The 23175-nt window shown below is 44.9% G+C and overlaps 1 protein-coding gene across 1 annotated transcript in view; it reads left to right on the top strand.

Annotated features, from left to right (window-relative positions):
* eif2s2 (eukaryotic translation initiation factor 2, subunit 2 beta) overlaps positions 1 to 23175 on the top strand; it is a 66806-nt gene that overhangs the window by 6244 nt on the left and 37387 nt on the right. The window contains exon 2 of the mRNA XM_068048644.1: positions 15502 to 15685. Coding sequence (XP_067904745.1) covers positions 15502 to 15685 — 184 coding nt within the window. The remainder of the gene's footprint in view (positions 1 to 15501; positions 15686 to 23175) is intronic.

Raw genomic sequence — 23175 nt, 5'->3', positions numbered from 1 at the left:
TCTTTCCGTGCTTCAGCATTTCTCCCTAACAAGTTTCAAAGCTGAGAATGCATTGTAAGTTATTAAGCAAGATGTGTTGATTAAGAGTTAGATAGAACCATAAAATGATACAGCATAGAAGGCCCAGCATGCTTTGCCGCCTCTTTGGTAGCGTTCGTCCCACTCCACTGCTCTTTCCCAGTAACATGGTAATTTTTTTCCCCTTCAAGTATTTATCCAATTCCCTTTTGAAAATTATTACTGAATCTGCTTTCACCATCTTTTCAGACAGTGCATTCCAGATCACTACAACTCGCAGGGGTAAAAAAAGCTTCTCCCCTCTGGTTTTGGTGCCAATTATCTCAAATCTGTGTCCTTTGTTTACTGACCCTTCTACCAGTGGAAACATTTCTGCCTAACCAATTTCTAAGCTGATAATGCATGGCAAAATAATGCTTAAAATGTTTTTCTTCTTTTGGGCCTCCTTATCTCGAGAGACAATGGATACGTGCCTGGAGGTGGTCAGTGGTTTGTGAAGCAGCGCCTGGAGTGGCTATAAAGGCCAATTCTGGAGTGACAGGCTCTTCCACAGGTGCTGCAGAGAAATTTGTTTGTTGGGGCTGTTGCACAGTTGGCTCTCCCCTTGCGCCTCTGTCTTTTTTCCTGCCAACTACTAAGTCTCTTCGACTCGCCACAATTTAGCCCTGTCTTTATGGCTGCCCGCCAGCTCTGGCGAATGCTGGCAACTGACTCCCACGACTTGTGATCAATGTCACACGATTTCATGTCGCGTTTGCAGACGTCTTTATAACGGAGACATGGACGGCCGGTGGGTCTGATACCAGTGGCGAGCTCGCTGTACAATGTGTCTTTGGGGATCCTGCCATCTTCCATGCGGCTCACGTGGCCAAGCCATCTCAAGCGCCTCTGACTCAGTAGTGTGTATAAGCTGGGGGTGTTGGCCGCTTCAAGGACTTCTGTGTTGGAGATATAGTCCTGCCACCTGATGCCAAGTATTCTCCGAAGGCAGCGAAGATGGAATGAATTGAGACGTCGCTCTTGGCTGGCATACGTTGTCCAGGCCTCGCTGCCGTAGAGCAAGGTACTGAGGACACAGGCCTGATACACTCGGACTTTTGTGTTCCGTGTCAGTGCGCCATTTTCCCACACTCTCTTGGCCAGTCTGGACATAGCAGTGGAAGCCTTACCCATGCGCTTGTTGATTTCTGCATCTAGAGACAGGTTACTGGTGATAGTTGAGCCTAGGTAGGTGAACTCTTGAACCACTTCCAGAGCGTGGTCGCCAATATTGATGGATGGAGCATTTCTGACATCCTGCCCCATGATGTTCGTTTTCTTGAGGCTGATGGTTAGGCCAAATTCATTGCAGGCAGACGCAAACCTGTCGATGAGACTCTGCAGGCATTCTTCAGTGTGAGATGTTAAAGCAGCATCGTCAGCAAAGAGGAGTTCTCTGATGAGGACTTTCCGTACTTTGGACTTCGCTCTTAGACGGGCAAGGTTGAACAACCTGCCCCCTGATCTTGTGTGGAGGAAAATTCCTTCTTCAGAGGATTTGAACGCATGTGAAAGCAGCAGGGAGAAGAAAATCCCAAAAAGTGTGGGTGCGAGAACACAGCCCTGTTTCACACCACTCAGGATAGGAAAGGGCTCTGATGAGGAGCCACCATGTTGAATTGTGCCTTTCATATTGTCATGGAATGAGGTGATGATACTTAGTAGCTTTGGTGGACATCCGATCTTTTCTAGTAGTCTGAAGAGACCACGTCTGCTGACGAGGTCAAAGGCTTTGGTGAGATCAATGAAAGCAATGTAGAGGGGCATCTGTTGTTCACGGCATTTCTCTTGTATCTGACGAAGGGAGAACAGCATGTCAATAGTCGATCTCTCTGCACGAAAGCCACACTGTGGCTTTGTAAAAGCAATTTAATAGCATTTAGCTACACTTATCTTTTGTCAGCAATGTGGTGGGTATGCTGGAGGCTGGCAACATGACGGGATGGGAGGGGGGTGGGAGAGAATCCTTTGGTCTTGCACCATTGTGGTAGGGCAGTCTGGACTTGACATCTCTTATCTTGCTGATTGACCTGTGTATTTGCAGCACTCTTTGTTTATCTTGTATATTATTACATTAGCAAATGATAGCATCAACATCATCTACTGACTATTGGTAAGGAATATGAGATCTGCTTGAGCTTTAAATTCATTTTTCGCTAATTGGAATTTATGGTCTCTTGACTTATTGACCTGACTTGATTTAGGACTCTCTTTTTTTTGGGTTTGTTTCTCTTCAGTTTAATACTTCTGTTATGGCCAGGTGAGGAAAGGGTCTCAGGTTCCCCCCTTTTGCACCTTCTCTGGTTTGACTGCAACAGGGTTTATCCTTTTTACACAGTGAACTTACTACCTCAGTGAGCACTTGCTCCTGTTCCTATAATGTAAGTGCAAAAGAACCAATCAGACAGGTTTTAGAGTCATAGAATTACACAGCACAGAAACAGGCCCTTCGGCCCAATCATGTCCAGAGAGATTTGGGTGTTCAGGTCCACTGTTCCCTGAAGGTGGCAACGCAGGTAAATAGAGTGGTCAAGAAGGCATACGGCATGCTTTCCTTCATCGGACGGGGCATTGAGTACAAGAGTTGGCAGGTCATGTTACAGTTGTATAGGACTTTGGTTCGGCCACATTTGGAATACTGCGTACAGTTCTGGTCGCCACATTATCAAAAGGATGTGGATGCTTTGGAGAGGGTGCAGAGGAGGTTCACCAGGATGTTGCCTGGTATGGAGGGCGCTAGCTATGAAGAGAGGTTGAGTAGATTAGGATTATTTTCATTAGAAAGACGGAGGTTGAGGGGGGACCTGATAGAGGTGTACAAAATCATGAGAGGTATAGACAGGGTGGACAGCAAGAGGCTTTTTCCCAGAGTAGGGGTTTCAATTACTAGAGGACACGAGTTCAAAGTGAAAGGGGAAATGTTTAGGGGGGATATGCGTGGAAAGTTCTTTACGCAGAGAGTGGTGGGCACCTGGAACGCGTTGCCAGCGGAGGTGGTAGACGCGGGCACGATGGAGTCTTTTAAGATGTATCTAGACAGATACATGAATGGGCAGGAAGAAAAGAGATACAGAACCTAAGAAAATAGGCGACATGTTTAGAGAGAGGATCTGGATCGGCGCAGGCTTGGAGGGCCGAAGGGCCTGTTCCTGTGCTGTAATTATCTTTGTTCTTTTTTTATATGTCTGTGCCGATCATACAGCACCCAACTATTCTAATCCCATATTCCTGCACTTGGCCCGTAGCCCTGTATGCTATGGCATTTCAACTGCTCATCTAAATACTACTTAAATGTTGAGGGTTCCTGCCTCCATCACCTCTTCAGGCAGTGCATTCCATATTGCAACCACCCTCTGGGTGAAAAAATGTTTCCTCAAATCTCCCCTAAAACCCCTGCCCTTTAGCCTAAATCTATGCCCCTTGGTTCTTGACCCCTCCACTAAGGTTAGATAGGAGGAAACCTTTTCCCTATCAATGCCCCTCATAATCTTGTACACCTCAATCATGTCCCCCCTTGGCCTTCTGTACTCCAAGGAAAACAACCCTAGGCTTTTTCAGTCTCTCTTCATAGCTGAAATGCTCCAGCCCGGCAGCATCCTGGTGAATCTCCTCTGCACCCTCTCCAGTGCAATCACATCCTTCCTATAGTGTGACACTCAGAACTGTGCACAGTACACTCCAGCTGTGGCCTAACTAGCATTTTGTATAGCTCCATCGTAACCTCCCTGCTCTTGTATTCTGTGCCTCGGCTAATAAAGGCAATTATCCCATATGCCTTCCTAACCACCTTATCTACCTGTACTGCTGCCTTCAGTGATCTATAGACAAGTGCACCAAGGTCCTTCTGACTTTCTCTACTTCCTAGGGTCCTACCATCCATTGTATATTCCCTTGCCTTGTTAGTCCTCCCAAAATGCATTACCTCACACTTCTCAGGATTAAATTCTATTTGCCACTGCTCTGCCCATCTTACCAGCCCATCTATATCTCCGTGATCTAAGGATTTCCTCCTCACTATTTACAACAACACCTAATTTGTGTGTCATCTGCGAACTTACTGATCATACCTCCTATATTCACGTCTAACTCATTAACGTACACTGCAAACAGCAAAGGTCCCAGCATCAATCCCTGTGGTACACCACTAGTCACAGGCTTCTACTCTCAAAAACAGCCCTCGACCATTACCCTCTGCCTCCTGCCACTATGCCAATTTTGGATCCAAATTGCCCTGGATCCCATGGGCTCTTACCTTCTTAACCAATCTCCCAAGTGGGATCTTATTAAAAGCCTTACTGAAATCCATGTATACCGCATCTACTGCTTTACCCTCATCGACACATCTAGTCACCTCCTCGAAAAATTCAATCGTTAGTTAGACACGATCTCTCCCCGACAAAGTCATACTGATTGTCCCTGATTAATCCCTGCCTCTCCAAGTGGAGATTAATCCTGTCCCTTAGAATTTTTTCCAATATTTTCCCAACCACTGATGTTATGCTCACAGGTCTGTAATTACCTTGTTTATCCCTACTACCCTTCTTGAATAATGGTACCACATTCGTTGTCTTCCAGTCCTCTGGTACACCTCCTGTGTCCAGAGAGGATTTGAAAATTTGTGTCAAAGCCCCTGCTATCTCCTCCCTTGCCTCACATAGCCTGGGATACATCTCATCTGGGCCTGGGGATTTATCCACTTTTAAGCCTGCTAAAACAGCTGATATTTCCTCCCTTTCAATGTTAATATGTTCAAGTATATCACAATCCCCTTCCCTGATCTCTATACCTAAATCGTCCTTCTCCATAGTGAACACTAATGAAAAGCAATCATTTAAAACCTCACTTATGTCTTCTGGCTCCCCACACAGATTGCCACGTTAGTCCCTAATGGGTTCTACTCTTTCTCTGGTTATCCTCTTACCCTTAATATACTTATAAAAGGCCTTGGGATTTTCCTTTATCTTGCCCGCCACTCTTTTTTCATGCCCCCTCTTTGCTCTCCTAATTACTTTTTTAAGTGCCACCCTACACTTTCTATACTCCTGTAGTGCCTCCGCTGTTTTCAGTGCTTGGAATCTGCCATAAGCCGCCTTTTCTTGAGTTTAAACATGAAAGATATAAGTTTATTATCCTTAACACTGTAAACCAATTAAAATTACTAAAAATACGCTATGCATTCACGCACTCGGACACACCAGAGTCTCTCACACACATAGATTACAGAGGGAAAACAGCTTTGGTTGTTGGATTAGAGTCTGGAATAAATGGAATTTAAATACTGAATATCCGTCCTAGAGTCTGCAGTTGAAATTGTAGTCCTGAAGTCCTCACTTAGCCACATGCATGGTTGTGGGCTTGCTTTTCAGGCTCCAGAAGGCAGAAGAGGAGGTTTGATCCTTGTCCCCTAGTTTTTGGCTGTGCTGATCTGTAGATTTGAGGCTTTAGCAGTTTTAACTGAGGTTTCTCTGGATCTTTACTGGAGAGAGAGCTGCGCCCTTGATGGCTTACAATTACTGTTCTCTGCTTTTTGAGTCAAAGCTTAGTCTGTCCAGAGCTGCCCAAGGAGTCACATGGCATTCCCAAACTTCTTTGTGTTTTTAATGAGGTCCTTCTGGTAGCTTCTTTGATATTCAAGGCTTTACTCCTCAAAATGTCCAGTCATATTTGATGGAGGTTAGCTCTTTCAAAGTCAATGGATGTCAGTGGCCCTTGACGACTGTACTGATCAGCCATTTCAGGTAATTTAATCAGAGAGCACCCGTTGTTCTGGCTAGGTTGAATGTCATTTTGTCTCCCGTCTGCTCTTAGTGTTTCATATGTAAATTGCAGTGGCCATCTTGGCAGCTAGCTTTTCTTTTTAAAAGGTATTTGTAATAATTTCCAGTAAAAGTCTCAGGCAAGGTTCTAGCTGACGAAATTAATATTTCCCATTTAGCATGCAAGGTTTTCATGACACTTCAAGCATCTCTCCCTTTTAACCTCCCCTCTAAACTGCAAAGCTGAAGTATCTGTAATCTTCACAGTGTATCTTTTGACACTGGGGGTCCTCCTTGTTGCTCTTGAAGTGTGGTGACTAAAATGTTGCACAGTATTCCAGCTATAGTCTGACCAGTGCATTACAAACTGTCGGCAAAATTACAGTGAATTTATACTGTACTGATTCGGCCATCAGTCTCAACATTCTATTTAAATTCCTTTTCGGCATTATCTTCCGCTGAAAGTGACAAATCTTAAACTCTTTTTAAGGTCTCTGAGTGAGTTTTGCTCCCTCCATTGTATAACTATATTTATTCACCTTTCCTCCCAATACGCAGTACTTTACATTCATCAGTATTAAACTTAATTTGTGTCTTCAATGCCCAGTTGCACAACTGATCTAATGTTGCTATCCCACCAATTCACGTGGTGCTGGATCCCATTGTATGGGACTCTCGGCTTGCTAAGAACCACTAATGTTGACAGTTAAGACCTAGTTTTTTTTTAAAAAATGTGTCCATGACTTCCAACTGTAGCAAATCCAGAAAGTTAAATTTTTAATTCATTCTCACAATGTGGGTGTCCCTGACCAGGCTGGCATTTATTGCCCATCCCTAGTTGTCCTTGTGAAGTTGGTCATAGTCCTGCTGCTTAATCCACTCCAGTCTGTAGTGAAGATATTTATTCCCACAGTGCTATTAGCTAGGGAGTTCCAGGATTTTGAGACAACGGTGATAAAGGAACTGCACTATATGTCAAAGTCAGGGTGTTTTGTGACTTGAAGGAGAATTTGGAGGTGGTAGTCCTTCTGTCCTTGTCCTTCGAGGTAGCAATAGCTGTGGGTTTGGGAGGTACTGCTGAAGAAACCTTGATGAGTTGCTGCAGTGTATCTTTTAGATAGTGCACACTGCAGCCTTGATGTGCTGATGGTGCAGGGAGTCGATGTATAAGCAATGAATGGGATGCTGATCAAGTTTCCTTTGTCCTGCATGAATCTTTTGCAATCCAGCCAGCTGCATGACTCCCACATGTTAGCTGCTTGGAGGGATTTCACAATACAAACAGCCTAAATCCTCCTGTACCTTCCATCCCTCTTTTAGCACTGTCTGCTAATTTAACAAGCTTACAATGTACGAAAAGTCCTCATCAGGGAACTCCTCTTTGCTGACGATGCTGCATTAACATCCCACACAGAAGGGTGTCTGCAGAGACTCATCGACAGGATTGCGGCTGCCTGCAATGAATTTGGCCTAACCATCAGCCTCAAGAAAACAAACATTATGGGACAAGATGTCAGAAATGCTCCATCCATCAATATCGGCGACCACGCTCTGGAAGTGGCTGAACTATCACCAGTAACCTGTGTCTCGATGCAGAAATCAACAAGCGCATGGGAAAGGCTTCCACTGCTATGTCCAGACTGGCCAAGAGAGTGTGGGAAAGTGACGCACTGAAACGGAACACAAAAGTCCGAGTGTATCAAGCCTGTGTCCTCGGTACCTTGCTCTACAGCAGCGAGGCCTGGACAACGTATGCCAGCCAAGAGCGACGTCTCAACTCATTCCATCTTCGCTGCCTCTGGAGAATCCTTGGCATCAGGTGGCAGGACCGTATCTCCAACGCAGAAGTCCTCGAGGCGGCCAACATCCCCAGCATATACACCCTACTGAGCCAGTGGCGCTTGAGATGGCTTGGCCATGTGAGCTGCATAGAAGATGGCAGGATCCCCAAAGACACATTGTACAGCGAGCTCGTCACTGGTATCAGACCCACCGGCCATCCATGTCTCCGCTTTAAAGACGTCTGCAAACGTGACATGAAGTCCTGTGACATTGACCACAAGTCGTGGGGGTCAGTTGCCAGTGATCGCCAGAGCTGGTGGACAGCCATAAATGCGGGGCTAAAGAGTGGTGAGTCGAAGAAACTTAGCAGTTGGCAGGACAGAAGTGTAAGGAGAGAGCCAATTGTGTAACAGCCTCGACAACCAATCTTATCTGCAGCACCTGTGGAAGAGTCTGTCACTCTAGAATTGGCCTTTATAGCCACTCCAGGGGCTGCTCCACAAACCACTGACCACCTCTAGGCGCTTACCCATTGTCTTTCGAGACAAGGAGGCCAGAGAACAATGTAATTAATTTCTGTATTTAGTTTTTATGCAGATAAAGAGCTGGGTTGCTCAAGCACTCTGACGCTTAATTCCCCTCCCCTTTTGACACTACGCATCTCATGAGCACTCGGTTTCTTTTATTTTTATCCATTTTCTTATCCAATTCTGTAATGCACCCTGGAATCCCCTCGTTTTGACGTTTTATTGGTTTCCATGTGAGACCTTGTCAAAAGTTTCCTGAAAGCCAAAATAAACTATCGCAGGGAGCTCAACCTAGGAAGTCCTACTGATTAATTTATATGTAGCAGTCTCAGAAGTCAAAAGGGTTTGTGAAACAGGACCTTTTCTTTCTCAATCTGTGCAGGTGGTTTCATTAAAAACAGTTAAATTAATTAGTTTCACTTACAAAGTGAATGCTGTGCTACTTTAAAAGATCTGCACTGAGTGTTGCTGGAGGGCACAGTGTGAAGAAGGGAGTTTGGTAAATGAGTGGATTTTAAGGGATAATCTCAAGTCTAGTTTTTGTTTTGTTTACATATAGCAATTAATTGAAATTGCTGTTTAAGTTAAGTTTCTTATAGTTTTAAACAGGGATATGAGAGTAGCTGCAACTAGTTAATTAGGTAGCTAGCTTAAACTGGTTTCTGAGCTTGAGCAGAGCTGACACAACATTGTTCACAGGGAATATAAATTCAGGGGATAAAAACAAGAAGTGCTGGAACCACTCAGCAGGTCTGGCAGCATCTGTGGAAAGAGAAGCAGAGTTAACTTTTCGGGTCAGTGACCCTTCTTCAGAACAGTTCCAAAGAAGGGTCACTCACCCGAAACGTTAACTCTGCTCTTTCCACAGATGCTGCCAGACCTGCTGAGTGGTTCCAGCACTACTTGTTTTTATTTCAGATTTCCAGCATCTGCAGTATTTTGCTTTTATATAAATTCAGGGGACTCTCAGTGCTAGATGTCTGCACTGAATGCTGCTGGAGGTCACAGTGTGAAGAAGGGAGTTTGGTAAGTGAAGGGAACTATAAATTAAGAGAAACAAATTTATCTGCACTAAGCTACATTGAGTACACAGAGTGTGAAGTGGGAGTTGGTGTGTGATGGAGGGGCTCCTTTCTTCTACCTTTTTTCAGCCTCCAGTAGCTGTCTGTCTCTTCAGTACAGAGGAAGAAGCTGATTGGTGAGTAACTGGTAAGTTGTTCTACTTCTAATTGTAATAGTTTTTAAAGTTACAGTATGGCAGGTCAGCTCAGCCAAGTGGAATGTACATCCTCCAGTATGTGGGAAGTCATGTCCTAGACGAGCACATCTGCAAGGTGTCACCGGCTGCAGAAGCTTGAGCTCCGGGTTTCGGAACTTGAGCAGCGGCTGGAGTCACTATTGTGCATCCGTGAGGCAGAGGACTAAGTGGGTAGCACATTTAGGGAGGTGGTCACACCGCAGGTTCGGAGCATGCAGGTAGAGGGAATGGGTGATCGCCAGGCACTCTAAGAGAACCAGGCAGGCAGTGCAGGAGTCCACTGAGTCTATCTTGCTAATCGGTTTTCCATTTTGGATACTGGTGAGGGCGATGGTTCCTCAGGGGAGTGCAACCGCAGCAAAGTCCGTGGCACCACTGGTGCCTCAGCTGCACAGGAAGGGAGAAAGACGCGTGGAAGAGCAATAGTGATAGGGGATTTGATAGTCAGGGGATCAGACAGGTGTTTCTGCGGCAGTACACATGACTCCAGGATGGTATGTTACCTCCCTGGTGCCAGGGTCAAGGATGTCCTGGAGCAGCTGCAGGACATTCTTCTGGGGGAGGGTGAACAGCCAGAGGTCGTGGTCCACATTGGTACCAATGACATACATAGGAAGAGGGATGCCCTAAAAACAGATTTTAGGGAGTTAGGAAGGAAATTAAAAGGCAGGATCTCTAGAGCAGTAATCTCAGGATTGCTCCCAGTGCCACGTGCTAGTGAGCATAGGAATAGGAGATCTGATCGGTTTAATATGTGGCTGGAGAATTGGTGTAGGAGTGAGGGCATCAGATTTCTGAGGCATTGGGACCGGTTCTGGGGCAGGTGGGACCTGTACAAGATGGATGGGCTACGCCTTAACAGGACAGGGACTAATATCCTTGCAGGGAGATTTACTAGTGCTGTTGGGGAGGGTTTAAACTAGCTTATTAGAGGGGTGGGAACCTGAGGGGTAGCTCAAATTGGAATGAAGTAAAGCTGGTAACAGGAGGTAGAAAAGTAGCAAGTGACATTAGAAGGCAGATGAAACAAAGGCGAACATCAACTAGGCTTAGGATGCCGAATAATGTCAAGAAGACCAGGTTAAGGGCACTCTACTTGAATGTACACAGCATTCGCAAAAAGGTTGATTTAAAGGCACAAATAGTGGTAAATGGGTACGATCTAACTGCCATTACGGAAACATGGCTACAGGGTGACCAAGACTGGGAACTGAATATTCAAGGCTATTTGATATTTCGGAAGAGCAGGAAAAAAGGAAAAGGAGGTGGTGTTGCACTGATAAGGGATGGGATCAGTACATCAGTAAGGGAGGATCTCAGATTGGAAGAACAAAATGTGGAATCTGTTTGGGTGCAGCTAAGAAACAGCAAAGGGCAGCAAATATTGGTTGGAGTTGTTTATAGGCCACTAAACAGTAGTGGTAGTGTGGGGCATGGTATTAATCAGGAGAATAGAGAAGCATTTTTAAAAAATTGTTCGTGAGATATGGGCATCGCTGACAAGGCCAGCATTTATTGTCCATCCCTAATTGCCCTTGAAAGGTGGTGGTGAGCTGCCTTCTCAAACTGCTGCAGTCCATGTGGAGTAGGTACACCCACAGCACTGTTAGAAAGGGAGTTCCAGGATTTTGTCCCAGCGTCACTGGAGGGACGGCGATATAGTTCCAAGTCACGATGGTGTGTGGCATGGGTAATGCAGTAATTAGGGGTGTCTTCATTCTGCACGTAGTCTGGGTAAACCCAATGAGCAGTAATGCTGTGGAGGGTGAGTTTCTGGAGTGTGTTGGGGATGGTTTTCTAGAGCAGTATGTTGAAGAACTGACTAGAGGACAGGCTATTTTAGATACAGTATTATGTAATGAGAAAGGACTAATTAATCTTGTAAAAGAACCTTTAGGGATGAGTGACCATAATATGATAGAATTTTACATTATATTTGAAAATGAGGTAGTTCAATCTGAAGCCTGGGTGTTAAATTTGAACAAAGGAAATTATGAAGGTATGAGGGGCAAATTGTCTGAGGTGGATTGGGAAAATACATTAAAAGGTATATCAGTGCATAGACAATGGATAGTTTTCGAAGAATTATAATTAAAGGCAGTCAACCCTGGCTAACAACAGAAGTTGAGGATTGTATAAGATTAAAAGAAAAGGCCTATAATAATGCTTGAAATAGTAGTAAACCTGAGGATTGGGAGGATTTTAGAATACAGCAAAGGAGGACCACGAAACTGATAAAGGGAGAATAGAATATGAATGAAACTAGAAAAAAACATAAAAACAGACTGTAAAAGCTTCTATAGGTATGTAAAAAGGAAACATTTGGCTAAGACAAATGTGGGTCATTGAAGGTGGCAGGACAGGTTGAGAGAGCTGTTAATAAAGCATACAGTATCCTGGACTTTATTAATAGGGGTATAGAGGATAAAAGCAAGGAAGTTATGTTGAACTTGTATAAGATACTAGTTTGGCCTCAGCTGGAGTATTGTGTCCAGTTCTAGGCACTGCACTTTAGAAAAGACGTGAGGGCATTGGAGAGAGTACACAAGAATGGTTCCAGGGCTGAGGAGTTTCAGTGATGAAGATAGATTGGAGAAGTTAGGACTGGTTGCTCTTTTGGAGAGCCGATGTAGACACGATGAGCTGAATGGCTGCCTCCTGCACTGTAACGCGTCTGATTCTGCGTCTGTGATTCTGCTTCCATTACAGGCAGAGTCAGGAGAATTTGTAATGGGGAATAGAGAAATGGCAGAGAAGCCAAATGATTACTTTGTGTCTGTCTTCACTGAGAAAGATGCAAGAAATCTCCCAGAATTAGAGGTCCAAGGGATTAGGGAGAATGAGGATTTGAAGGAAATTGGTGTCAGCAAGAAGGTTTTATTGGAGATATTAATGGGGCTGAAGGTTGATAAGTCCTCAGGACCTGATATTCTACATCCCAGAGTGTTGAAAGAGGTAGCTTTGTAGAAAGTGGATGCATTAATGATCATCTTCCAAAATGTTATAGACTCTGGAATATTTCCTGCAGATTGGAAGGTAACAAATGTCACCCCACGATTTAAGGGATTGAAAGAGAAAAAGGGGAACTACAGACCTATTAACCTTACATGAGTAGTAGGGAAAATGCTAGAATCTATAAAGGATGTGATAAATGGACACTTGGATAATAATCTGGGCATAGTCAACATGGACTTATGAGTGGGAAATTGTATTTGACGAACCTGCTGGAGTTTTTTGAGGATGTTACTAACAGAATTGATAAAGGGGAGTTGGTGGGTGTAGTATACTTGAATTTTCACAAGGCTTTTGATAAAGTCCCCCATAAGAGGTTGGTTAGCAAAATTAAAGCACATGGGATAGGAGGTGATATACTGGCATGGAGTAAGGATTGTTTAACAGGCAGAAAACGGTCGGAATAAACGGGTTAGTCTCGCTTTGGCAGGCTGCAACTAGTGGGGTTCTGCAAGGATCAGTACTTGGGGCCCCAGCTGTTCGCAGTATCTACCAATGATTTGGATGTGGGGACCAAATGTAACACTTCCAAGTTCGCAGATGAGACAAAACTAGATGGGAATCTGTTTTGTGAGGAGGATGCAAAGTGGCTTCAAGGGGATTTGGACAGACTTAGTGAGTGGGCAAGAATGTGGCAGATGGAATATAATGTGGAAAAATGTGAAGTTTGCATTTTGGTAGGAGGAATAGATGTGCAGAGTATTTAGATTTAGAGATACAGCACTGAAACAGGCCCTTCGGCCCACCGAGTCTGTGCCGACCATTAACCACCCATTTATACTAATCCTACACTAATCCCATATTCCTACCTGTCCCTATATTCCCCTACCACCTACCTATACTAGGGGCAATTTATAATGGCCAATTTACCTATCAACCTGCAAGTCTATTTTGGCTGTGGGAGGAAACTGGAGCACCCGGAGGAAACCCACGCAGACACAGGGAGAACTTGCAAACTCCACACAGTACCCAGAATTGAACCCAGGTCGCTGGAGCTGTGAGGCTGCGGTGCTAACCACTGCGCCACTGTGGCAAGAGATTAGAAAGTGTAGATGTACGAAGGGACCTGGGTGTCCTTGTCAATAAGGCACTGAAAGCTAACATGCAGGTGCAGCAAGCAATTAAGAAGGCTTTGAGTACAGAAGTAGTGAAGTCTTGCTTCAGTTGTATAGAACCTTGGTTAGACCGTGCCTGGAGTACTGTGTGCAGTTTTGGTCCCCTTACCATAGGAAGGATATTATTGCCGTAGGAGGAGTGCAACAAAAGTGCACCAGCCTTGTTCCTGGGATGGCAGGACTGTCCTATGAAGAGAGATTGGGGAAACTGGGCCTGTGTTCTCTAGAGTTTCGAAGAATGAAAGGTGATCTCATTGAAACCTACAAAATACTTAAAGGGATAGACAGTAGATGCAAGTAAGATGTTTCCCCTGGTTGGGGAGTCTAGAACCAGGGGACACTATTTCAAAATAAGGGGGAAGCCACTTAGGACAGAGATGAAGAGAAATTTCTTTACTCAGAGGGTTGTAAATCTTTGGAATTCTCTACCCTTAAGGGCTGTGGAAGCTCAGTCATTGAGTGTGTTTAAAGCAGAGATTGACAGATTTCTAAATACCATTGACAAAGGGATGTGGGGATAGTGTGGGAAAGAGGCATTGAAGTGGATGATCAGCCATGATTGTATTGAATGGCAGAGCAGCCTCGATTGTCTGAATGGCCTGCTTCTCCTATGTTCCTATGTAATCTCTCATCAGGGTCTTCAAATTTAATGGTGCACTTAAACTGAGAATTCTGGTCCTCAGGAGTGTGCTTGAACATCCCTTATAATCTTTACATGAAAATACCAGTGCTCCATGAGAAGGAGCAAATTGGATAAGAATGGTGTCATAAAATATGCAAATTATGTTTTCTTATTTTGCCTAGTTCAAAATACTAAACAGGATTTTTTTTCAGAGATTGAAAAAATAGACCTTCCTTAAAGTAATATTCCCTTACCTGCTTCTGTAAAACATTCTCTGTTTTCATGTTGTGATCATGGGCTACAATGTCCACATTGAGTCTACTGAGCTCGTTGTTGATGATGGCGGTCTTCCGAGAATCGTTGATTTGTGTAAGGTCTTCCGACAGGCCAGGGGACACAGTTCTGATGTTCCAGCTTGCAAAACGAAGGGCTGGTACCTTCTTTCCTTTTTTCGTGCTGTTTGGTGTGGTGTTGCAGTCTGCTTTTCGGGCAATGACCCGGAGCTCCAAGCACCTATTGAAGCAGGTGGACTGTGGCGGGACTGAATCTTATTGACCGGGGGCTGCCCGGTTTGAGGCGGGCGTTAGCTGTCCAGTGAGGTGCGATGACCTCTCCCACCGACAAAGGCAACCCGTGGCGCCCAATCTCTACGCCAATTGAGCTGGACTTATAACCCATAACTGCTGCCTTCCGTGTTGTTTCGGTCGCTGTGAGGCGACTATGGAGTGACCTCTCCATGGCGCATGCCTGGGCGAATGTATGGAGATTGTCAGTTGCCCAAGTGTCAAAACCCCCCTCAGCCTTTCTGGTGGGGTCCAAAGGAGTGCAGAGCACGACGTATGGCTGCAGGAACTACCGGAAACATGCCAAAGGTGACACATGACCGCCTACGGGGTTCCTCTCCGGATTTTCTATTAGGGTTTGCTCCCTAGACCTTCCTTAAAGTAATATTCCCTTACCTGCTTCTTTAAAACATTCTCTGTTTTCATGTGATCATGGGCGGCGCAGTGGTTAGCACCGCAGCCTCACAGCTCCAGCGACCCGGGTTCAATTCTGGGTACTGCCTGTGTGGAGTTTGCAAGTTCTCCCTGTGTCTGCATGGGTTTCCTCCGGGTGCTTCGGTTTCCTCCCAGTTGGTTGAATGAATCACTGTAGCTTGATTTGATTGTAAGTTTAAATTGATATTTAAGATATAAATTCTGGGCTTGTAGACAAATTATCAAGGATCTTTCACAGGAGCACACTTTTTGTAGCTCAAGCTTAATTAAATTAATTTCTTAAAGCGAATGGTGGATATTTGATATTTTTGAATTTGCTAACCACTGTATCTGAGACACTGAATGATCCAATGATTGATGTCTCCCTCGAACAGATGATTTTCGATCCCACTATGACCAAGAAGAAGAAGAAAAAGAAGAAGCCTTTCATGCTGGAAGAAGATGGCACTGAACAACAGGCAGAGGAGATGCCAGCGACAGAGTCCAGGGAAGCTGTAGTATCCGAGAATGTGGAGGAGAAGGTTCTAGAGGTAGATGAAGAGGACAACAAGAAGAAAGGTAGGTCAATTTCTTTTAACCCAATATTGGTCATAGTGTCAATATGGCACTGAAGGAGGCTATTCAGCCCATGCCAGCTCTCTATCTGGCAATCCAGTCAGTCTCATTTCCCTGCTGTATCCCTGGAACCCTGCAAGTTTATTTGACTCAAGTGCCCATCTAATTTTGAAATCACTGCGTTTTCTTCCACCATCCTTGTAGGCAGCGAGTTCCAGGTCATTATCGCTCACTGCGTTAAAAGAAAAAAAGTTCTTCCTCGCATACACCCTGCATTTCTTGCCCAAAACCTTAAATCTGTGTCCCCTAGTCCTTGTACCATCAGCTAATGGGAGCAGCTTTTCTTTGTCTATCTTATTTAAGCCTGTCGTACTCTTGCACTAGTCACTGGACACGTAATGCACAGGCCCAGGCTAATGCCCTGGGAACACAGGTTTAAATCCTACCTCGGCAGCTGGTGGAATTTAAATTCAATAATAAATTCAATCATTAATAAAAATCTGGAATAAAATATAGTCTCAGTAATGGTGTCATGAAACTATCGATTGTTGTAAAAACCCATCTGCTTCACTAATGCCCTTTAGGGAAGGAAATCTGCCATCCTTACCTGGTCTCTACATATGACACTAGACCCACAGCAAATTTGGTTGACTCTTAACTGCCTTGTGAAATGGCCAAGCACCCCACTCAGTTGTCAAGAGCAATGAGGGATGGGCTACAAATGCTGGTCTTGCCAACGATGCCACATCCCATGCTCCAAGCAGAACAGCCCTAGCTTTTCTAACCTAACCTTGTAACGAAAATGCCTCATCCCAAAACCATTCTGGTAACTCTCCTCTGTGCCCTCTCAAGGACCCTCACATCCTTCCTAAAGTGTGGTGACCAAAACAGGGCAGAATACTCTAGTTATGGCCTAACCAGAGCTTTATAAAAGTTTAGCATAACTTTTTTTATTTGTTTGGGGGATGGAGGCGTTGCTGGCTAGGCCAGCACTTATTACCCATCCCTAATTGCCCTTGAGAAGGTGGTGGTGAGCTGCCTTCTTGAACAGCAGCAGTTCTTGTGATGTAGGTACACCCACAATGCTGTTAGGAAGGGAGTTTCAGGATGTTGACCCAGTGACAGTGAAGGAACGGCGATATAGTTGCCAGTCAGAATGGTGTGTGGCTTGGAGAGGAACTTGCAGGTGGTGGCGGTATTCCCATGCATCTGCTGCCTTTGTCCTTCTAGTTGATGGAGGTCGTGGGTTTGGAAGGTGCTGTCGAAGGAGTCTTGGTGAGTTGCTGCAGTGCATCTTGTAAATGGTGCACACTGTTGCAACTGTGTGTCTGTGGCGAAGGGAGTGAAGGTTGAAGGTGGTGCATGGGGTGCCAATCAAGCGGGCTGCTTTGTCCTGGATGGTGTCAAGCTTCTTGAGTAGTGTTGGTGCCATACCCATCCAAGCAAGTGAAGAGTATTCCATCACTCTCCTGACTTGTGCCTTATAGATGTGGACAGGCATTGGGGAAGACAGGTGGTGAGTTACTTGCCACAGAATTCCCAGCCTCTGACCTGCTCTTGTAGCCACAGCATTTACGAGGCTGGTCCAGTTCAGTTTCTGGTCAATGGTGACCCCCAGGATGTTGATAGTGGGGGATTCAGTGATGGTCATGCCACTGAACGTCAAGGGGAGATGGTTAGGTTCTCTCTTCTTTGAGATGGTCATTGCCTTGTACTTGTGTGGGGCAAATGTTAGTTGCCACTTATCAGCCCAAGCCTGGATGTTGTCCAGGCCTTGCCGTATATGGACATGGGCTACTTCAGTATCTGAGGAGCTGCAAATGGTGCTGAACATTGTGCAATCATCAATGAACATCCCCACTTCTGACTTTCTGATGGAGGAGAGGTCATTGAAGCAGCTGAAGATGGTTGAGCCAAGGACACTACCCTGAACTCCTGCAGTGATGTCCTGGAGCTGAGATGATTGACCTTCAACAACCACAACCATCTTACTTTGTGCTAGGTATGACTCCAACCAGTGGAGAGTTTTCCCTCTGAATCCCATTGACTTCAGTTTTGCTAGGGCTCCTTGATGCCATACTGGTCAAATGCTGCCTTGATGTCAAGGGCAGTCAGTCTCCCCTTACCTCTCGAGTTCAGCTGTTTTGTCCATGTTTGGACCAAAGATGTAATGAGGTCAGGAGCTGAGTGGCCCTGGTGGGACCCAAACAATGAGCAGGTTATTACTGAGCAAGTGCCGCTTGATAGCACTGTTGACTAGCCCTTTCATCACTTTACTGGTGATTGAGAGTAGACTGATAGGGCGGTAACTGGCCGGGTTGGATTTGTCCTGCTTTTTGTGCACAGGACATACCTGGGCAATTTCCACATTGCCAATTAGATGCCAGTGTTGTAGCTGTACTGGAACAGCTTGACTAGGAGCGTGGCTAGTTCTGGAGCACAAGTCTTCAGTAGTATTGCCGGAATGTTGTCAGGACCCATAGCGTTTGCAGCATCCAATGTCTTCAGCAGTTTCTTTATATCACATGGAGGGAATCGGATTGGCTGAAAACTGGCATCAAGATGCTGGGGACCTCAGGAGGAGGCCGAGGCACTTCTGGCTAAAGATGGATGCAAATGCTTCAGCCTTGTCTCTTGCACTGATGTGCTGGGCCATCCCGATCGTAGAGGATGGGGATGTTTGTTGAGCCTCCTCCTCCTGACAGTTGTTTAATTGTCCACCACCACTCACAACTAGATGTGGCAGGACTGCAGAGCTTCAATCTGATCTGTTGGTTGTGGGATCGCTTAGTCCTGTGTTGCGACTTCACCAGGCAGACTCCTCATTTTTAGGTATGCCTGGTGCTGCTCCTGGCATGCCCTCTCTTCTGCATTCTTCATTGAACCAGGGTTCTTACCCCGGCTTGATGGTAATGGCAGAGTGGGAAATATGCCGGGCCACGAGGTTACAGATTGTTGTTGAATACAGTTCTGCTGATGGCCCACAGAGTTGCTAGATCTGTTCAAAATCTATCCCATTTAGTATGGTGGTAGTGCCACACAACAAGATGGTGGGTACCTTCTCTGCTTTTGTACTCTATACCTCTATTTATGCAGCTCAAGATCCCAAGTGCTGATTACTGTCACAGTATGTCCTGCCACCTTCAAAGATCTATGCACATGAACCCCCAGGTCCCTCTTTGCTTGCGTGCTCTTTCAAACTGTGCCATTAAGTATATAATTGGGGGACGCCACTGTCTACCATGCTCCAGTCTGAAAAACAACCGTTTGCCACGACGCGCTGTTTTCTGCCCTTAAGCCAATTCTAGATTAGTTGAGCACAGTCTGCTTTTTACAAATCCATGCTGGCTCTCTAACTCAAACCTCTACAAGAGCCTGTTTGTTTTTTTTCCCTGATTATTGTTTCTAAAACCTTACCAACCACTGATGTTAAACTGACCAGCCTGTGGTTACTAGGAATGTCCTTACACCATTTCTTGAATAAGATTGTCACATTTGCCACTCTCCAATCCTCTGACAACCCCCATATTTAGGCAAGTTTGGAAGATATGGCAAGCCCTTCTGCTGTCTCCACCCCCACTTCCATTTTTTTTTAAGCTGGAATTCTAACTCTCACTAATTGTGTCCTGGATGAGCAAAACTGATTTGAAATATTGCACAGTCAGCTTTTCCTCTCCAAATATTTCAGCTTTAATGGCTTGAGATAGAGCTCCATGTATGCACTAAGTTCCCTCATGGTCAGGAGGGTTTGAGACAGTGCCAGTCACTTTATGCAAGGCAGTGTCCAGTTGGAGCCTGTATTGCAGCTACTAGGCTGGGACAACTAAAAAGAGCATATGTGGGAGGCACTTGAAATTGAATTGATACACAGTGCTTTAAAAGACTTTGAGCCCACTCATTTTGCTGTGTGGGAAGGAAGGGGTGATGAGAAATGAGCAGTCTGTGGCTACTTCACTCTTTCCTCTGACAGAGCTGCTATGATAGTTTCCGTGCAGAGGACCATGTTGCAAACAGATACTCAAAGCCACATTGGTACATAGATCTGATTTGTTCTGAATAGTGGGTAGTTAAGTAGAAGAGGTTGTTCCAAAAAAATTGAAGCTTTGCTTAATTATGGCTTCAAGAGGATATTTTCTATTCAGAGCAACCAGGTTCTGTAACTCCAGTTATCAGCCTTGCAATATGTCTTTAATTCCTTTAGAACTTGATGTAGACTTTTCTTTTTTTAAATGAAAAAGAGCTGTTCAGTGGAATTTCTTTGAGGTATGATCTGGTCCCCATTAGTTAGCAGGTTAAAATCTCTCTTTCATCCCCATGGAGTTTTTGTTTAGCAGCTGCAGTGTGGAACGCAAGTGTAGGATTTGTTAGAATAGTGGTGAAATACAAAATGCTTTGTAAGCGAGCTGAATGTCCAGTCAGCTTACTGACCATTTGAAACAATGAGTTCTTTCTGGAGATTTGAGATAAAAGTCAAATTGTCTGACTAGCAATATTTTCTACATTTGTTTTTCGTGTGGTTCTATTTAAATATTCCATGAAACAATGAGGTGGTGCAACTGAAGTATTCACAAAGCTTCATCTGACCCCATTCATATGGTATACATCCAGCATTCCAATTCTCAAATCTATCGTGGTGGAGCAGGATCTCGTCAAGTAATCGCCTTTGAGGTTTTAACCAAGGAGCCCCATGAGATTGCTCATTATAACAGTAGAAGAAATAATGCTGAGCTTTGCGTTGGTTTGAATGGTACAAAAAGACTTTTTAATTACAAATTTGGTTGAGTAAATTGGTGCCCAACCAGATTCCCAGGTTGTCCTATGAGTGTAAGGAAAATTATGACAAGTATTGTTGCCCAGACTTTTCAATATTGTGACATCTAGTGAAAGTGATTCCGTAGTGTGATGAGGCTGGTGCTGTGAATTTGCCCCATTCACAGAGGGCTGAATTCAGATCACAGTGGCAACACTGAGGCTACTTCGAGTACGACTGTATGAAGTTCTCACACACACACACACACACACACACACACACACACACACACACACACACACTTCTGCAATCTAAAAGTATAGATGCGCTGAAAGATGCGCCTACCAGTAACTAGTTGTGTCCATCATTATCAAAAGTGTCTTTTTTTATCGGCTTTTGGAGGATTGCTGGAATCTCTCATCATGAGGTGTATCTGTGCATTTGGAAGCATTAGTTTGATAAAGTCGTTCCAATGAACTTAGTTGTTCCCAGGAGCTCGCATGTCAATTCTGGAAAGTGTAAAAAGTAAATGCATGAGTCTTTTTGACTTCTGGCCAGACGTCCTGTGATTGGGTTAATCTTCATAAACCCTGTGCTTTTCTGATTGTGTTTTGCACGTATATGTCAAATGGAGGAATTTTATTTCATTAATCATTTATGGATTGATGAGGATAGTCTGTAAAACCATATGGTCCCACCTAGCACCAGGCAATGCAACCAGCATAATGGTTCCTAAAATAACATCTTTGCTTGTAAGTGGCTTCCTAAAGAATCAATATGTTTTGATTTTGATTTAGAGATACAGCACTGAAACAGACCCTTCGGCCCACCGAGTCTGTGCTGACCACTAACCACCCATTTATACTAATCCCATATTCCTACCACATCCTCACCTGTCCCTATATTCCCCTACCACCTACCTATACTAGGGGCAATTTATAATGGCCAATTTACCTATCAACCTGCAAGTCTTCTGGCTGTGGGAGGAAACCGGAGCACCCGGAGGAAACCCACGCAGACACAGGGAGAACTTGCAAATTCCACACAGGCAGTACCAAGAATTGAATCCGGGTCACTGGAGCTGTGAGGCTGCGGTGCTAACCACTGCGCCACTGTGTCACCCACATTTCAGCCCCTCCAGTTTCTTGTGCAAATCTAAAAGGTTGTCATTTCCTGACACTAGTTGGGGAGCCTTGGGCAATTCTGCTTTAAATGTAACACTAGCCCTCGAACTCTAGTTTCTTTCCTATCTCCTCTCATGCCCTTTCTGAGCTCATCTTGTCCATGAGACCCATCACCTGTTGTTCCCTCGATCCTATTCCCACGAAACTGCTTATCACCCAATTTCCCCTCCTGGTCCCCATGTTAGATGACATTGTAAACCATTGTCTCTCTTCACGTGTTGTCCCTCTCTCCTTTAAATCTGCTGTTACCCCTCTCCGCAAAACCCAACTTTTGACTCCACTGTCCTTGCCATCCCATCTCCAACCTCCCTTTCCTCTCCAAAGTCCTTTGTTGTTGTCTTCCAAATCCGTTCCTATCTTTCCTGGAACTCCATGTTTGCATCCCTCTCATCAGTTTTCTGCCCTGCCACTGTACCAAAACGGCTCTAAGCAAAGTCACAAATGACATCCTATGTGACTGTGACAAAGGTAAACTTTCCTTCCTTGTGCTTCTTGACCTGTCTGCAGCCTTTGATATGGTTGACCACACCATCCTCCTCCAGCACCTCTGCACTGTCGTCCAGCTGTCCTCTCACCTGGTTCCATTCTTATCTATCTAATCGTAGCCAGAGAATCACTTACAGTGGCTTCTCTTCCTGCTGCTGCACCATCCATCCTTGGCCCCCTCCTATTTCTATTCTGCATGCTGCCCCTTGGCAACAACATCCAAAAGCACAGCATTAGTTTTCACATGTATGCTGACAACACTCAGCTGTACCTCACCACCACTTCTCTCGACGACTCCATTGTTGCTGAATTATCAGACTGCTTATCTGACATCCAGTACTGGATGAACAGAAATTTCTTCCAATTAAATATTGGGAAGGCTGAAGCCATTGTTTTTGGTCCCTGCTCCAAACTCCATTCCCCTGGTACTGAATCCATCCCTCTCCCTGTCAACAGTCAGATTAAGCTGTTCACACCCTTGGTGTCATATTTGATCCTGAAATGAGCTTCCGACTTCATACTCGTGCAACACTAAGACCGCCTATTTCCACCTCCGTAACTTCATCCCATCTCAACTCGTCGGCTGCTGAAACCCTCATTCATGCCTTTCTTAGTTCTAGACCTGACTCTTCCAACATGCTGCTGGCTGGTCTTCACATTCCACCCACCCTAAACCTGACTCATGCAATGCTTGCTGACATGCATTGACTCCCTGTCCAGCAATGTCTTGATTTTCAAATTCTCATTTTTGTTCTCAAATTCCTCCATGGCCTTGCCTCACAATCGTCCAAGATATCTGCATGCCTCTAATTCTGGCCTCTTGCATATCCCTGATTTTAATCATCATTGGTGGCCATGCCTTTAGTTGCCTGTGCCCTAAGCTCTCGAATTCCCTTCCTAAACCTCTCTGCTTCTCTACCTCGCTTTCCTTCTTTAAGACACTGCTTAAAACCTACCTCTTTGACCAAGCTTTTGGTCATCTGACCTAATATCTTTGTGGTTTGGTGTCATGCTTTGTTTTATTAAGCTCCTGTGAAGTGTCTTGGGGTGTTTTATTACATTTAAGGTGCTAT

Source organism: Heterodontus francisci, chromosome 16 (genome assembly GCF_036365525.1).
Source record: "Heterodontus francisci isolate sHetFra1 chromosome 16, sHetFra1.hap1, whole genome shotgun sequence".
Lineage (NCBI taxonomy): Eukaryota > Metazoa > Chordata > Chondrichthyes > Heterodontiformes > Heterodontidae > Heterodontus > Heterodontus francisci.
Note: the sequence above shows the minus strand (reverse complement) of the source record. Positions and strands in the feature narration are given on the sequence as shown.